Source organism: Melanaphis sacchari, unplaced genomic scaffold (assembly GCF_002803265.2).
Source record: "Melanaphis sacchari strain LSU unplaced genomic scaffold, SCAv2.0 Contig110_pilon_pilon, whole genome shotgun sequence".
Taxonomy (NCBI): domain Eukaryota; kingdom Metazoa; phylum Arthropoda; class Insecta; order Hemiptera; family Aphididae; genus Melanaphis; species Melanaphis sacchari.
This window is the reverse complement of record NW_020270425.1, coordinates 421,890-439,580: the sequence shown is the minus strand read 5'-3', so window position 1 is coordinate 439,580 and position 17,691 is coordinate 421,890. Positions and strand designations below refer to the sequence as shown.

The following is a 17,691-nucleotide window of genomic DNA, read 5'->3' as shown; positions in this document are numbered from 1 at the left end:
TTAATACGATGTTCTTTATATGCTTATAATTTTTCAGTTAAATAATATTAAAAATTTTTTTCACAATATTTTTTTATAAGTGTTTAAAGTTAGAATTTTGATTCGTCAAAATCGCGTAAATTAATAAATTATTTTGTAGTTTAAAATTCATAAACATTTTTGTTTTTATACCTAAGATTCAAAAATGTAATACAAGGTTATTTTTATTAGTTGCTCAATTTATATATGAAAAAAAATTCTAGCGGAAAGCCAAATTAATTTTTATAAGTATTTCAAGTTTAAATATTAACGAAATTTAATATTCAACCATAAAAAATTATTTCTATTGAAAAAAAAAACAGTTAACATTTGAAAATTGTATTAAATGTTTGTATATTTTTCTAAACGTGGTATAATTTTATAAGCATGAGAAATTTTCGATCTTTTTTAGTTTTTTTTTTTCATAAATGCCAATGAAAAATATCCGATGGGCAATTCTTAAAAATTTAATAAAATACTTCACATTAGTTATTCTTATAATTATATAACATCATTAAAAATTCATTTGCACATTTTTTTTTTGTGCGTTTGAAGCCTAAATTTGGATAAAATTATACATATTTTAATGTTAAATATAATGATATTTATTATTTTGTCATAATTTTAAAATATTATTCATGGGAACTAAAATTGTTAACGTTTATTATGGATTTTACTCGACGTATTTACATTTAAAAAATATGTAGGTTGATTTTAAGATAATACCAACGTATTATCTATTTATACCATACACAGTATACACCCATCATTCACACTGTTCTTTGGTAATAAACTTGTTTTTACTTACAAGTTAATAACAAGTGACAACAATATAATAATATGGTTTAAATTATATAAGTATCAATATTATAATAAATGCAATGTTTTCAGAAAAAATTAAATTAACCCAGTACCATATTAATACTATAATAATAAAATAAACTGTTTCAATAGCTATATCAAAAAATATGTCTTGAAATGTACTTAATAATTTAGCCGATATAGACGACAGACCGCTAAATTCGTATATACTGATATATCATTGAATTAAAATTCATAACACAATGATTATACTGTGATCCATTTGATACTTATACTATATACAGCAGAGCAATACCCATTTCCTCATTTTTTTTTTTTTAAATAATTAATTTGTAGGATACGTAGTTTAAAAATAAAGTTGAAAATAAATTTTAAAATCCCCAGTTCTATATAGTATACATATATTATACGTTGCATATTATTATAATTATTATTTAGTGTGATTTATTAGTAAAATGGGATGCGACGCGATGCCAAACGAAACGATAGTGAGACTGTGAGAGCGTATCATACTATCATCTGTTAATGATTACAAAAAGTCTAGAAAATAATATATCCATTTCGTCGTAATATTAAGAAAATAAAAAAATAAGTGTTATACCGGAAGATGATTGCAGAAAACGTGTGAAATCGATATTACTAGCAAACCTGCAAGGTACATTCGTCCGGTCAAAATGTCACATTGATTATAAAGAATAGAAAAATTGAAAAAACTACAGATGGGAAATGTTTATTGAGTACAAATGAAATCGGCGTGACCAGTCGCATAAATCATATTGGCCGGGGTATCGACCCTAGGTGCTTTTATTATATTATATAGTGATTTATTATTTTATCGCTAAAAATTTGATCAATCGTTAATCGTATTGTATGACGTTTGTAATAATAACAACGTATTATGACGTGTCGGTATATCGATATGTTTATGATTTAGGTCATTAATACATATTATACATAAGCGTTTTTGTCCGTTTTCTTGTCGAAAAAGTAAAGCTAATATATCATGACGGATTAAGTTGTCGTTGCGTGAATTATTACGGGCACTTTGTTCAAAAAAATAGAAAGCAACTGTCAACAGCCGGATATCCTAAAATGTTTAAAAGGTTTTTCTCCTGTTATTTCTGTTATTTGTACAATGTATATGACACATAGAAAAAAATATATAACAATAATAATAATACTAAAAACGGCAAGTGCATTAGGTTATAAGTCGGATCTACTAATGATGTAGCAGATAATAAATTGTTGTGGACACTGGACACACACGATCGTGTTTATTTTTTAACGTGTGGGGTTTGATTTTTTTTTCGTCCTTGTTGTCCGGACTGCGATTTCACGACTGTAATCCTAATCCCAACGGCAACAATAGAAAAGTAATAATCTGCGTCACATAACAATATATACTTATACGTATAGTAACAACATAATGATATTTTATATATTATTATTATTATTGCATCAACACAGGAACGAGGAAGAAAAATTACTCCGTAAACAATATTGTGCTCGATCCTTTCAGACGCGTTTCGGGGTTGTCCGCGGGAGGTTCAGGCTAATGGTGTTTGCTTTGATCCCGTTTCTAATATACATTTTATAATATGTCGTCCGTCCGATACCTGCGGGTTTCGACAATGAACTCAGCGCGCGTGTATTCCCGCGCATATACATGTATTTTACTATTATGTATATTATACAACACACACGTTGCATCGCAGTCGCTGCTACACATAGTTATACGTGTGTGTGTATTACACATAGGGGTACTCGTCGAATATATATATATATATATATAATATGTATATACGCGTTCGGCGCGACTGTATCGAGTCGTTTTTATAACACGCAGGCGATTATTATACATATTGTACTCCGACGCAGACGATCGATTCTCACCGCTTAAGAGGACGTCACACCGAGAGGTTTGTCAGCTATATTATTATGGCGTGATATCTCACACACGCGGAACGCCGAATAATGTAATGCACATATTATTATTATTATACGGTATTGTATACAATGCGTCTGCCCATTATATTAATATTTTGTTGTACAGCACGGATCACGGACGGGACGCGATGAAGCTGCTCGGCGACGATAACGCGCTATGCGTTTTAAATGATCGTGAATTTTGGACACGATTGCAGCGCGTTTGTACGATTTTATTATCGGTGCCGACGAACGACTGTTACTGCCTAAACCCCTAGCGGCGCTGGGGGGTTTAGAGGCGAAAAACACCGAAAACACGAAATAGTCGTAGGTACGCGTAATGTAATACTATACGTACCTATATTATTATGTACGTATTGTGCATAATACAATAACCGTAGAAAATGGGGCACGGCGTGAGCGACGTAGAGAGCCCGCCGCATAGCCAACGAATTAGAGGATTTAAATTTTAACTAGCTGATTACGATAAATAGCTGGTATTACAATAGCGTGGTACATCATGCATGATTCATAATAAATACAACATTTGTTACAAACGTACCTATCGAACTCGCAGATCATTTTAGATTCTAAGTGAAGCAACGAATGTTATTGATATGATAATGTGTAATTATTTTTTTTTTCTATATGTATACACGATAAGTAGTCGATATAATGCTTTAATTTTGAACAATGAGTGTGGTTTTTGTCTTTTTTTTTTTTAAAACGCATACTTGCTTTATCAATACCAATTTTTTGTTATAATTTCGCGTAATAGAGTCATTCTCGTTCTTCTAGTGATATCGAAGATGAATTCATTTCTAAGATTTACCTGAGTACTCAAGCAGCTATCAATGAGTTATATATAGAATACGATGTTAAAAAAAAATTGTTAAAAGAAAATAATTTAAATTTAGAAGGTGAAAATGAAATAACTGTTACAGAAAGAGATACAGAAGCAGTATAAAGTTGTGGCCTTGTGGGACGACATGAATTAAATCAAAGATATTAGGTGAATATGAGAATGAATGGTATTCTTTTATAATTTTATGGTATATAAAAATATATTATAGTATTAAGTTTTATTTCATTTTTATACAAACATTCATACTTAAAAACAAACTATTTCAGGCGAGTTTAGTTTTATATTAATATAAATTTGTTTCGTGTAAATATTAACAACGTATTTAATAGTATTTATTGAGTATTGACCATAGTATTTAATAAATTTAATTCAGAACTTAAACTTAACTCCGTTGTTGGAAGTTATATACATTTTTTAAACTTAATTAATAGATTATAATTAGGCAATTAATTATTGTACAATATTATAGTAGAATGGTTTTTTTTTCATGTGTATAACACAATATACCTATACATTTTATTCACAAAGTTGGTACAACCATAATTTGTTTTACTTATTTTACAGTTATAAATTTTAATTTACTTTTTTAATTAATTAAGTTCAATAAAATATATTCACCATTAATGAAACATTTAGTCTGAATTCAAAAATATCATAATTTATTCCAGAAACATTTTTCTAAAAATATTGATAGGTACTTGTGTAATTAATGCATAATATAAGCAATAGTAAAATTAAGTAGATATTATTTTCATATAAATATTTAAAATACGTAATAATATAATACATATTAATTTTGTATTTCTATAATCTTAAAAGTGTCAGTTTTTACTATAGTGTTATGGTATTTACTAAATAGTTAAAAATGTATTAAAAAAAAAAAGAAAAAATATAGTATTTAATTTAGAAATAGAGATTTTGTTAACTTAGGTATATATTTATATATTATATTATATGATATTTTTGTAAAATCTTTTAAGAGTTACGATTTTTATAAAAAATATGTTATGATTAAGTAAAAATAACATATTTGTATGGTTTTATTTTTTATTTTATTGTTTAATAGTTTTGCAATTTTATTTGTTGTAATTTTTAATTGAAATTAAGTTTATATTCATGTATAGTCTAGAACTTCAGTATTTTTGTTAAATAAGACCTATTGTCTCCTCTACAAGCATTAACTAATTAAATTTATTTAAACGTGTTTGTATATTTTTCTCTTAAATTTAATAGGTACATTTATACTATTATTATTACGTTGTAGGCACACTTTAAGTCGTGCCAAATTATAAAAATAATGATTTTTCAATATTTTTGTAATTTTTGAGCCGTTGAATTTATGAAATTAGGCACCTATACATTGTACGTAAATGTGTCTTATATACTCGGGTATTTTAATTTTATAAATAGCTCTCAGTTGTAACTTGGTAGTCGTTTAATTAAACAATTAAACCAGAACAAAGAATAAGTAAATACAAATATAGTTGCAACATAAACATATAATATTATATAACATAGCATTTATATAATAACCGTAAAATGCCAGCACCAAAAAAAAAAAAAAAATAAATAAAATATGTATTGACTAAGCAAAAAATGTAAGCTATAGTAAATAACGTCTAATAAAAATTAATTATTTACATAATTAGTTAACATGGAAAACTTTTATCAATAAAATCTTAATGTTTAAATAAAATAACTAAATTCAAAAGTATAATAATAAATAAACTTTATGGCTATAGGCATATGCACCAAATAACATCGATAAAATTATATTGTGAGGCACTTGAATTGGACTCGGAGAATTGAAAAATGATTATTATTATTATATTTATGTTATAAATTATTTTAATTATAATTTATATACCTATAGGAAGGAAAAATATCTTAAACAAAATTACTGTCCTCTTCGTGGAAGGATATGGGGCGGCCATGTTGTTCTCGGGCGAGTAACTGATGTGCAGCAGAATCCATTTCCTCTCTGGTCATATTTAATGCTTCGCGCAATTCTTTGGACGTATTCTGCACAAACACTTCGTCACAGTATTTGCCAAGGCCTTGCTCCGCTAATATCTAAATATATATATTATATATCTAAAATTAGTACTTATAACCACCAATTTGTAACAAAAAAACAAAAATATTTAGTAAAAGCTAACCCCTACACACCATTGCTTATCATTTAATAGTTTTTTTTTTTTTTATATGAAATATAAAAAATAAAATGGCAGAAATGTAGGTAAATATAATGTATTAATGTAATGTGCAGATAACACACTTGACAAACTAACTATACAAATTGACAACATAAATAATGCATTGTCGTGAAAACGTATGAAACTAAAATTGACACGACGGTACGGACCGACATAAATATGGTTTGTAAATTTAAATATTTATAACAACCGAATCATGATAAATTTACAAATTTACACACTATTAGCTAAGTGTAAATTTATAGACACAGTATTAGAAATTTCAATTTGCTCACATGATTTATAATGTGCATAATATAAATTGTATTATGCATAATAAATAAGTATTTAATACCATATAAATGTATTTATATATCTTTTACAAAAATTCGTATTAAACAGAAATTTATCCACTAATAGGAAATTCAGTTCTATTAAATATTTTATAATACTCAATATTTTTTTGTAGAAAATTTAATAAACAGATTTTGTTTTATAGAGTTTTATATAATTTAAATTATTAAATGTTAAATATTGAATATTTATTGTTTAAAATGTTGATTGAATGTTAATTCATATTACTTAAAATTAACGAAAAGTAAAAAACATTGAAAATAAGAATGATTTAAAATTTCTCAATTTTATAAATTATATAAATATTACCTAATGATTTTTATATCAATGTATTTCCTTCAAAATTAAAAAAGTATTACCACCTAATAAATAGTTCAAATATATTACCCGTCCAACGAGACTTTCTGCAGATCCAATAACTTCAGTTGAATTCAGTCTATCTTCTATGGGGCTACCAGGTACAGAATGTGATAACCTGAATAGGGGCATGGCTCCATTCATTTCTTCTTTACTATCTATATATTAAATTAATCGAAATTATACTTCAATGATTAAATCCACAAACTAATTTATGTAGTTTATGATTGAAATCAAGGTAAATAAGTACAAATAAAAAGACTTTTAATAAATATGAAAAATATGTATTGAGTGGACATTTTTTAACCAAAAATTGAATATTATTTAGCGTTAAAAAGACGATTTGTGTCCATACGCTAAATGTGGACGAAATATCTATATTTACGAATTAATAGATAATTTATATTTTTTACGTACCTACAACAAAATATACAAAAATATTATTAATATGTCGTAATTTACCAATAGCTTTAAAAGCCTTTCAAATTTGTACTTCTAATAAGTTATATTAAATACTGCAGCAATAAAATGTAAAAAAATATTGTTTTAATCAAACTACACGGCATCACAGTAAAAATATGATAAGTTATACCTTTGTAATGAAATGAAGCGCGTTGATGCATTAAATGCACGGTTCGCTGGTTATTTTGGTCATATAGCAATCTAGCAGCATTACGTTTTCGCATGGGCAGATATGCGCTATCCCCGCTGATGTTCGACATATTATCATCGGTTTCGGAACTTCTGTTTAGCCAATCGTTGTTAAAGGGATATCTTCTAATGGTAGCATTTCAAAATAAAAGCAACAACAATGTCAATGTTAGCGTTGCGTGCATCATCATTCAATAGTTATTTATTATGTTAGATAAAACAATAAATATATATATATATTATGTTCATGTCATTATAATAATAAAATATAGGTATATATGGTGCAAAAAAAAAAAAAACCTTTTCTAATATTAAAGCTATTATTAAGGCTGTTACGCGTGTTACATATATTATATACGTATAGGTAGATATAGAATATAGATGATACAAGCTGCTATAATCGCACTTATGTCTATATTTACTAAATAAATGTCGACAGCCAAAGAACTATTTAGTTTTGAAAACTGATGTAAATAAAAGAAGTCATATTTTAAATAAGAAATATAGTCGTAGTTATACTACATAGTTTGGTATAATGAAGCATTTATGCATGAATTTGTCTTAAACGTATATAACCGCAACCTAAAACGCGTATATAATTATAGTTATAGTGAATATAGTGTTAAGCATATAATATAAATGAAATCTAGGTATAATAGGTATACATAATATAGATAGAATAAAGTATAGGTAGTGTAAATCATGTTAAATATTTTGTTTTTAATTTCATAATAAAACAAGTTTAGTTAAATCCATGACGGCAACGACATAATATTATAGTGTAACAATAAAAGCATTTAATATACATTTGTTATTTGTTTATAAAACTACAGAAAGTAAAAATCAAAGAAGTATCACTTATTCCGAGTTAGCTGTGTGTTAATATTATTGCAATCCCTAGAAAACAGCTTTCTTACCATTAAAATTACGCATTTGAACGGGTAAACGTCTGAAATATACATACATATATAATCTTGCGTCATTTGTACATCATACTCATTATTTGTTTTGGCTAAAAGACAAAAGTGCCTTTGGTTAAGAGAATTGAGAGTATCTCTTAAACTTAATAATATATCTAGCGATGGTTCACATGTCGTGTCATTGATATTTTACTATATGTCTACCTATACCTATTTATTGGGCATTAACTATACTACGTAAAATAACAAATTTATGTTATAGGTTTTATTTTTCAATAAACGTTGTTAGCAATTAGCTACATATAGTTTTATAAACATCCAACATTTTTATACATTGTTGTCTTACATATATTTAAATGGTTTGTAAAAATAAGATGAACATATTTTATAAATTATTAGTAAATCAAAATACGATTTTATTTTGTAGAAATCAGTATTGTAATTCCGTAAGACGTAGATTAAAATTTTAAGTATAAATTTATAAAAATTATTTTTTTATTTTTTTGAATAGTTAAGCATAAAATTAGTTAATTATAAATTTATATTTTTTAAAACGTAATTTAAAATCAATATTATTCAGATAGTTGTAAACTAATAATCCAAATTCGTTAAAACGTCAAACAAATAACTGGTAATATGTTAAAAATTAAAACAATTTGGAATTTTATTTTCTATTATTTTTATGTATTATGTAAATAATTTTATCGATAATTGAAATTAACAATTTTGTTAAGGATTGCATGAAACATTGAGTCAAAAGATTTGTTTTTTCCGTCCATAATATATGTTTTTACGTATCATTAACAAATTGTATTTTTTTTTTTTGGTAGAATCAACGCTATATAGCTTTGTATAAATATATTATTAGGAACTTAGTTTTCAATTAACCATGAAAATATTACCCCTAGCATTGTTTTTTTTTCAACAATTTAATCTAAAAGTCATATATCGTTTATTTGAAGTAAAGTACCTTTATGTAATAACCACAAATACATAGCCAAATTTTTTTTGAAAAATAAAAAAATATAAAACCACTTTAAAATGAGTCACCTGTAATTCTAAAAGTTGTATGACCTACAGAGTTTTAGTTCGGAAAAATGTACGTTTGGTATAAAGTGACTATTGAATGTGTTATAAACATAAATAACAAAAGCATAAAAGGCATTCAGGAATACTCAAATATTTGTTGAAAAAATAAATGTAACTAAATAGTATAAAAACAATATTTTAATTGATTTCTAAGATATTATTGATAAGTTGTTAATTATATTTTAGAAATAGAATATAAATAAATAAAAATGCTTTAATATTTACAGTTAACGTAAATAAAAACTATATGCCAAGTATTCAATTCAAATATCCATTGTACCAAGGAACATAATAATATTCTGTCATAATGATAATGTATTCCAGTTATAAAATTTAGAAAGAAATGTTGAGTTCATGTATATTAAATATTTTTAATTTAAATTAATAAATTATAGTTAGTACTCAAATATAGAAACAATAGGTATAAACAGAAGTATTTAAATCATGAGAAGGTAACCTAATCTATAGAAGTTTACAAAAATCCTTTACAACACTACTGAAAAAAAGTTGTATTATAACATCTAATAACCTATCCATTGGCTTCTAATTTTGTATCATAAAATTATATATTATATTATGAATTTTAATAACATTTTACCTATGTAGTGAAACAGATCCATTTTGAATTTTGGTATCTCGCTGCTGTTTTGTATAGTCGCCTGGTAAATAATCTACTTCGATCGAACTCGACGGAGATAGCTAGAGTAGAAGAACCCATGGGAAATTAATTTTTTTTTTATTGGTCAATGTATTATTAATAATATTAATAAGTAATAATGTTAAAATAAAATTAATATTATGACATAGATCATGAAAAATACCTTTGTCACATTTCTTCCTGATACTTGCAAGTAATTTTTCTGAAAAATGTATAATTTCTGTGATATTATAAAATAATTAGGTAGGTAAATAAATATTATAATATTATTTAAGTATAAAAAACTGTCATTATATTAAACACGGGAATTAGTACATTTTTTAGCTACGTAACAAATATTAGTTTTTAGTTTAACAACAATAACCACTAAAGTATTTATGTTTGAAGATTTTAAAAATTTTGCTTAATGATTATTAATTTACATATGTACAAATAATATGAAAATATTTTAATCCATTTATAATTTTTATTTATAACTGACTTATTTTAGATGGAATGAACTTGCACATCTGAAATAATTCAGTGGATATGTATAATTATTTTATGGCATAATTTATCTATTAGATTTTTTTTATTATTTTGTATTTGCAGCGATGTATAAATTCTAATGGATGCATTATAGTATGATGAATGTTCGTATTATTTTAATCATGACGTAGTTAATACATTTAATTATTGCTTTGTATTAATTGTAAGATAATATTAAGCTTATAGCTTATTATGACATTTTTATTACAAATATAATATTTATCCATATTTAGGTATAATTTTAAATTGCAAATTTATATTACATAAGTATGTACGTATTAACTATTAAAAGTTATTGTGTGTCAAAGTATAAAGCCTTTTAATTTAAAATTTTAGGTATAATACTTAAAGTTAACATTATTATAAAAACATTTAAAAAAATAATTTCGTTGAATTATTACGTTTTTCTGAAATTTAAAATTATCAGTGTTTTTAAAATTTAAATAGATAGGTAATCATAATAATATGAACTGTGCTTTTTTTAATTTGTAGTACGGTGGTAGATACACTACAAACCATTTTTACGTTGAATAATATTATTATTTATGTGTGATGGATAGGGAATAACTGAATAATAATTGGTATTATTTACAAAATTAGTCATGTTAGTAAATACAGCAAAGTTATTTGTGTTTGTGTATAAGATCTAAAATCTATTTCAAATGCAGATATAAAGCATTTTATAACTATACAATATAATATTAAGCTTATTCAACATTCAACTGGCATTTATATTAATATATTATAATATTAATGATAAATTGTTAGTTCACTAGCAACAGTAGCAACTACTTCAGAACCTAACTTTCAACGTTAAGCCTAAGAATTAAAACTACGCGCATATATTTAGTAACTGTGAGTATGAAAACATATAAAACTGTTAACTTTTTATATCGATTTTGATCAAAAACTGAAATCACAGTCTATCAATTGTGTAGCTTACATGCTTCTTTTTCGAATGAGTATTGCTTACTCTAAATGACCGTCTTAAACTGCCCGTCCTACGTCTCATCGATGACCAAACGCTGCCAAAGAGCGAATGATTTCTCTTCAAATTTATAAACGGTTTAAAAACTGTATTTTTAAATTTATTAACTACAAATATATATGATTAAAATATTTACCCTATGTGATGGTTCAGGATTATCGTCGATTAGTTCATCAAGATTTCCAGATATAGCTCTTTTGATTTCAGGACCAGCATCATGCAAAGTTCGCAAACCAGCCTAAAAAATATATTTCCTCAGTGTAAAAAATAAATACGAATCTTTCACACGCGTATAGCAATGTTTACCTGAAGAGTAACAGTATTACGCGCTTCTTTATCGCCTTCTTTGAGTTCTTGTTCTTTTCGTTTTTTAAATCGTCGGAAATAATCTTGAATCAAGAATGTTGCGTAGAATTTACCCACGGTTACTTCGTCATCAACTATTATAACATATATTGGTTGATGAATATTATGAAAGACTATAATAACAGATTAAAAACACTATACCTCCCGGAGGTGGTACAACTTGATCTAAGAGTTTTGGACTGGTTCGTTTCCAAATTTTTTTGATGACAGCCCTTAATTCTGCATTAGCATCATCAATGTTGCCTTCAGATTTTATGTGTAATGATGTTCTAACGACAGCAAACAATGTCGCATTGAATAAAACAGTGCCATCACTGTTTAAAGGCATGTTCATTGAAACCAGTCTCTAAATATTGATAAAAAATATTTGTGTCGTATTCAATACATATTCAAGTAAATGTTTAATGATGATTAGATATTAGCATTAATTAAAAATTCAAGATTAAGTACCTTACACGCGACTCGATGTGGACATAGTTTACCAAATCCCAAAGGGGGTGAAATCTTTCTCAACAGTGTTACAACGTCTAAATGCTTTATTCTACCTTTAGCATCAGGGTCGTATTCACTCCACAACCTAATAAATTCGTCTAAATGATGGGGTCCAAGTATGGACCAATCTCTTGTTAAATAATCAAAGTTATCCATTATAACTGCGACAAACAAATTGATGATCAGAAATGAACACAGCACATAAAATGAAATAAAATATGGAAAAGCAAAATCAGAGCCACAGCAATTATCATCAGTTTTGTCAGCCCCATCATCACAAAAAACTTCGTTTGGTCGGTAAGCACATGACATCATAATATCTTGCCAAGCTTCACCTGTGTATAAAATAATTCATTTTTTTCATGGATTAAAACATGACGTAATATTAAACAAATTAATCAATTTACCGGTAGCAGAACGAAAAAGAATTAGAACTGCTTGAGGAAACGTTTGGAAATGATTGTTTCTATGAATTGCAGAATCCTCAGTGTTTTTTGCTATTCTTCCGAAAATCTATGTCAACATTTATTCCATAATATTTAAAATGTATATACATGCAGATTAAAAAAATACCCCTTCAACATCATAATATTATAATAATTGAAACTATTACCTGCATCCCAATAACAGCGTAAATGAAGAACAGCATCACAATAAGTAGTGCGACATATGGTAGGGCTTGAAACGATTTTATGAAAGTCCACAACAATGTTCTTATACCATCGCCTCGACTTAATAACTTAACTAGACGCATAACGCGAAATAGTCGAAAAAAGTTAATAGACAGTTTTCTTTCTTTTTTCTTCGGAGCGCTAGGAATAGCAGCAGGCTAATAATAAAAAAAAAAAATAATCAAACAATATACCTATTGCAAAATTACACACACAATACACAAATACATACGGACAAATTTTCAACGACAATATCTATGAAACTTCCTAGTACGATTATGAAATCAAATACATTCCACGCATCACCGAAATAATTCTAAACAATAGTTTAAAAAAGTTAACCATTAATAATCTTATAAGTAAAAACGTAATTAATTATAAATTATAATAAGGTTAAATTTTTTTTTTCATTAAAAATTAGATGTTTACAAACAATTTTTATACTGTGTAATGTGAGTGCTTAATAAAATAAAAACCATTAGAAGAATAAATTTTATTTAATATTGAGTTTATTGATATTAAGTCCAATTTTAATATTTTTTTAAAAAGGGATATAGATATAAAAATTAAATATTTCAGATTTAGTATTATTAAGTAATAAAATAATATTACATTAATAATAAATATAAAAAAAAATAATTAGAGAATTCAATTAATTTTTAACACAAATGTCTTAGTAAAATATTTAAAATTTAATATTTCTATATTTATAAGTATTCATAAGCGTAAACATAATGAAATATTCTTTTTTATATTTGTCATCTGTATAGGTAAAACTGTAGAGGCACCTTAAGCTACATCAAAATAAAAATTAGCAAATTGAAAAAAAAAAATCTTAGTTATTGCCTTAAGTTTTTAGAATAATTGTTAATTTTATTCTAATATTTGGTGAACAAAAAAGTGATAAAATATGCATACCTTAAAACGGAAAGCTGCTAGTTTAAATACAAATTCCAATGCGAATACAGCAGTGAAAAATAAATTTAACATATTCAAGATGCTATCGTAATATTGTGATTGTTGGTAGAATTTCATTGCAAGTGTAATGGTGTTAACCATAATTAACACAAATATGGTATATTCAAATGGCTGCGACGTCACAAACCACCACACTTTGTATTGACATCGGTGCTTGGGTATGTAACGACGGACTGGTTTGGCTTTCAATGCGAATGCTATACAGTTTCTCTAAAAATATATTACAAGTAAAATCAAATTATGATATAAATAATAAATTTTTAAGACAGCTGTAAACGTGTTCATAAAAAATATCAAATTTCGTTTAATTTACTTGGTTTTTATCAAGCTCGCAGTTCTTGTATTCCTGTTCTCCTTCATTTTGAAACGTAACTATAACGAAACCGACAAATATATTCACCATAAAAAACGCTATTATAATTATATATATGATGTAATATGCGGCAACAATTGGTCTATAATTGTGTATCGGACCCTTTTCTTCCTCATTGGAATCTATTGACTTTTGTAACAGTCTAAAACACGTACAAACATTTCATTAATGAACCGATGTTTTAAGCGATAAAATAAATGTATTCTTACGCAGGCCATCCTTCAAAGGTAGACACAGTGAAGAGAGTAAGCATTGCTTTGGCTACGTCGTCAAAATGGAAAGCGTTACGTTCCCATTTTCTTTCTTCCTTTTTAGGAGTATCGACATCACCATGGTCAAACTTTAGGTATAAGCCCCTGTCAAATGAAAACTATTGGCTTAGTAATGAAACATAAAGGTACTATTTTAAGCATTAAATGATAGGCATCTAACAATATTAATTGAATAATTGAAATTTAACAAGTACGCGAAACAACATATGGTATTTTTGAAATAATTAAAATATGTTTTATACTAACTGGCATTCAAATTCTGTAGTTTTGGAAAGATCATTGCATGAAAAAAATTTCCCCTATAATCATACGTAAAAATTTCAAACATCGTTTTTATCATACATAAAATAGTTATAAAAATATTTAATGTTTAAATTGAAGATAAAGGAATCAAGTATTAATACTGTAATAATTAAACTAAATAGAAGGGTGAAGTACAAAATTAAATATTAAAAGGATGTGAATAAATTAAATAATTATCAACGTGCGTTCGATAAATAAGAACATGCAAATTGCAACTAATATTATTAATTATTAGTAGGTAAATGTTATTATAATCCATAATGTTCAAATGATTAATAAAAATAACAAATGTCATTGAAAACATGAGCTATTATTATGATTTTATTTGTTGTATTATGTTTTAAAAATGGATCAATATAATTGAACAAAATTGAAGCATTAAAAAATAGATATTTAAAAATAGAGATTAAAGCGCATTTTAAAATTAACGTTTCAAAAACTTAAAAATCAATTTTTTTAGTTGAAAAAACAATCATACTAAAATTCCTTCATTTTAATATTTTTGATTAGCTTAGCAATCGTTTCCAATTGAATAGACATATAACAAAATCCATAATGTTGTAGTTTAATTCTTGTTACAACGGTATTTTTTCTACAGTTATCATAAATTAAGTTAAAAATTTAAATTATTGGTATCATAGTATTTGGGTAAGTGGGTTATAATTAAGTATAGGTTTTGACAATAATGCTTAAGGTATAAAGGTAAACAATTTATAAAATATTTTATACAAGCCAATAAATTTCATTACCAGTAGTTTCATGCTCTCTAACTGGTTCTACACGATATTAAAATTACAATATAGTTAAATTTAGAAAATATATCATAAATAAACCACCTAATTATGGTGGAGTTTGCGGAATACTTAATAGTAGTATTTGCAAAACATTATCTGAAATATAAAAATTAGCGTGTAAAAATATAAAAATGTGCACAAAATATGATCATGCGGTATACTTAAGGAATTACATTCTCTATAGAATTCACAAATGTATTTAACTATTTTTATTCATTTAAAAAATAATTACAAAATAATGTTTTATCTGTTATGCAAAATTGCTAAATAACATAAGTATGAAAAATCTATGGTAAACACTTTTGCTTATCAGAAATAAATAAACATGAGCTAAATCGTAAAAATATGAGCTATTAAAAATGCATACATTAACTAAACTACATACAATCGCAATGATAAAACTACAATATAAAATAAACATTAAACCTACTAAAACCTATGATAGGTTATAGTAAGTACATAAAACGTTAATTATAATAAAATTGTATACAAAATAAATTTTTTTCATGATATAATAATTAAAGTTCTTAACAATTTCTACAGAATACATTATTCTTACAAGAAATCTATGGAATTACCTTAAAAAGTTGAACTCCTATGACAGCAAACATGAATTGAAGTAAATATGTAACCAGCATGATGTTTCCGATGGTCTTAATTGCAACTATCACGCATTTCACTACATACTATAAAAAAGGAAAGCTATCAAATAAATATAAATAACTAGTTGTCTACAAAATTCAAATTAATATTATTACAATACCTAGATACAATTTTCTTACAATTTTCTAATTAATAACTAGAATTATATAATTTAAGATACAAATGAATGAGTATTTTTTAAACTTAATTTAGAGAATGTTCAATCATTTAAAATACATTTTTAAGTTAATTTCTAAAATAATAAAATAGAATGTACCTTTGATAATAATTATGATTTAATGATAATATTTGTATAAAATAAGGTAGGCAAATGGGTACCGTTGTTCTGTACATTAGGTGTCAAGTAGATAATTTTACGAGTATAATAAATTTGAATTCAATGATATATCACTGTATACAAAAAAAAATTCTGAGAGGAGTCTGTAAGCTTAATCACAAAGTATATTTTATGATAAATTTTTTTATATTGTGTTATTAAAGTAATTTATTTTACTATTAGTATTACAGTAAGTTAATAAAATGTTTCCAAAAATATTGCTTTTATTAAAATATTACTATTTTATAGTATAAAAGGATAATACCTTAAGATAAATTAAAAATGGCATTGTGTATAATTATATACTATACATAAAAGTTCTAAGTTATAATAAAATGATTAACATTGTTATTTATCGTTTAATAAGTAATTTCGTTCAATTTTGAACTTAATATATCTATAAAAATTAATTGTCTTCATATTATGATTTTTTTAGATTTTATGATTCCAGTATGATCTACTTATGAGGAATTTACCTGATAAAAAATGTTATTGACCTTTATAGGAAAAAAAAAAATGAAAATTTCTTATGTCTATAAATAGCTCAAAAACTGTCTAAATAGTTTGAGAATTTTATCATAAATGAGAAATATTAATATAAATATTTTGTAAAAACTTCAAGTATCTTCAATTATTTGTTTTTGAATTACACAAAAAAAAAAAAAAATTATAATAATAATAATAATAATAATAATAATGGAATTTTTTAGTTTTAGCGAAAAAAAAATCTATCATCATAAAATCAATACATTATGACTTCTCTCAGAATCTTATTGTACAACACTATAACATTATTTTATTAAAACACCTATTTTTTACAACAATAAATATTAATTTTTCAATTAAATTAATAATATATTTAGTTTTCATACCAAGTCCGAGATTGTATTAAATGTAACATAGACCATCCTCTTATTACAAAAATATGGTTATTTTTAAATACAAATGAAAAGTAAAATTAAAACAATGTAAATACTTATTTATGGGGTATGTTTACATACAATTAAATATTAATATAACTTTATATGACGTATATAATTCTGTCAAATTGTATAAGTTTATATAATAAAATATAAGGGTTATTAATAACTT

At 25.3% G+C, this 17,691-nt stretch overlaps 1 protein-coding gene across 10 annotated transcripts in view; it reads right to left on the bottom strand.

Moving 5' to 3' along the window:
• Nucleotides 1-5,266: 5,266 nt before the first annotated feature.
• The window catches only part of LOC112603766 (voltage-dependent calcium channel type D subunit alpha-1), a 37,812-nt gene continuing 25,387 nt past the window's right edge, over nucleotides 5,267-17,691 (bottom strand). For 2 of the 10 annotated variants that reach the window (XM_025352501.1, XM_025352507.1), the window contains exons 23-40: nucleotides 16,199-16,306; nucleotides 14,770-14,822; nucleotides 14,461-14,607; nucleotides 14,192-14,393; nucleotides 13,819-14,088; nucleotides 13,133-13,216; nucleotides 12,843-13,058; nucleotides 12,637-12,742; nucleotides 12,188-12,564; nucleotides 11,879-12,083; nucleotides 11,678-11,811; nucleotides 11,508-11,609; nucleotides 11,327-11,431; nucleotides 10,019-10,057; nucleotides 9,796-9,896; nucleotides 7,130-7,314; nucleotides 6,568-6,695; nucleotides 5,267-5,704 (exon numbers count right to left, since the gene is read on the bottom strand). In XM_025352501.1, coding sequence (XP_025208286.1) covers nucleotides 5,519-5,704; nucleotides 6,568-6,695; nucleotides 7,130-7,314; nucleotides 9,796-9,896; nucleotides 10,019-10,057; nucleotides 11,327-11,431; nucleotides 11,508-11,609; nucleotides 11,678-11,811; nucleotides 11,879-12,083; nucleotides 12,188-12,564; nucleotides 12,637-12,742; nucleotides 12,843-13,058; nucleotides 13,133-13,216; nucleotides 13,819-14,088; nucleotides 14,192-14,393; nucleotides 14,461-14,607; nucleotides 14,770-14,822; nucleotides 16,199-16,306 — 2,748 coding nt within the window. In that variant the 3' untranslated portion in view covers nucleotides 5,267-5,518. Of the gene's footprint in view, nucleotides 5,705-6,567; nucleotides 6,696-7,129; nucleotides 7,315-8,105; nucleotides 8,201-9,795; nucleotides 9,897-10,018; nucleotides 10,058-11,326; nucleotides 11,432-11,507; nucleotides 11,610-11,677; nucleotides 11,812-11,878; nucleotides 12,084-12,187; nucleotides 12,565-12,636; nucleotides 12,743-12,842; nucleotides 13,059-13,132; nucleotides 13,217-13,818; nucleotides 14,089-14,191; nucleotides 14,394-14,460; nucleotides 14,608-14,769; nucleotides 14,823-16,198; nucleotides 16,307-17,691 lie in introns of those variants that run through there. The other 8 variants (XM_025352500.1, XM_025352504.1, XM_025352502.1 and 5 more) reach the window with 8 other exon arrangements.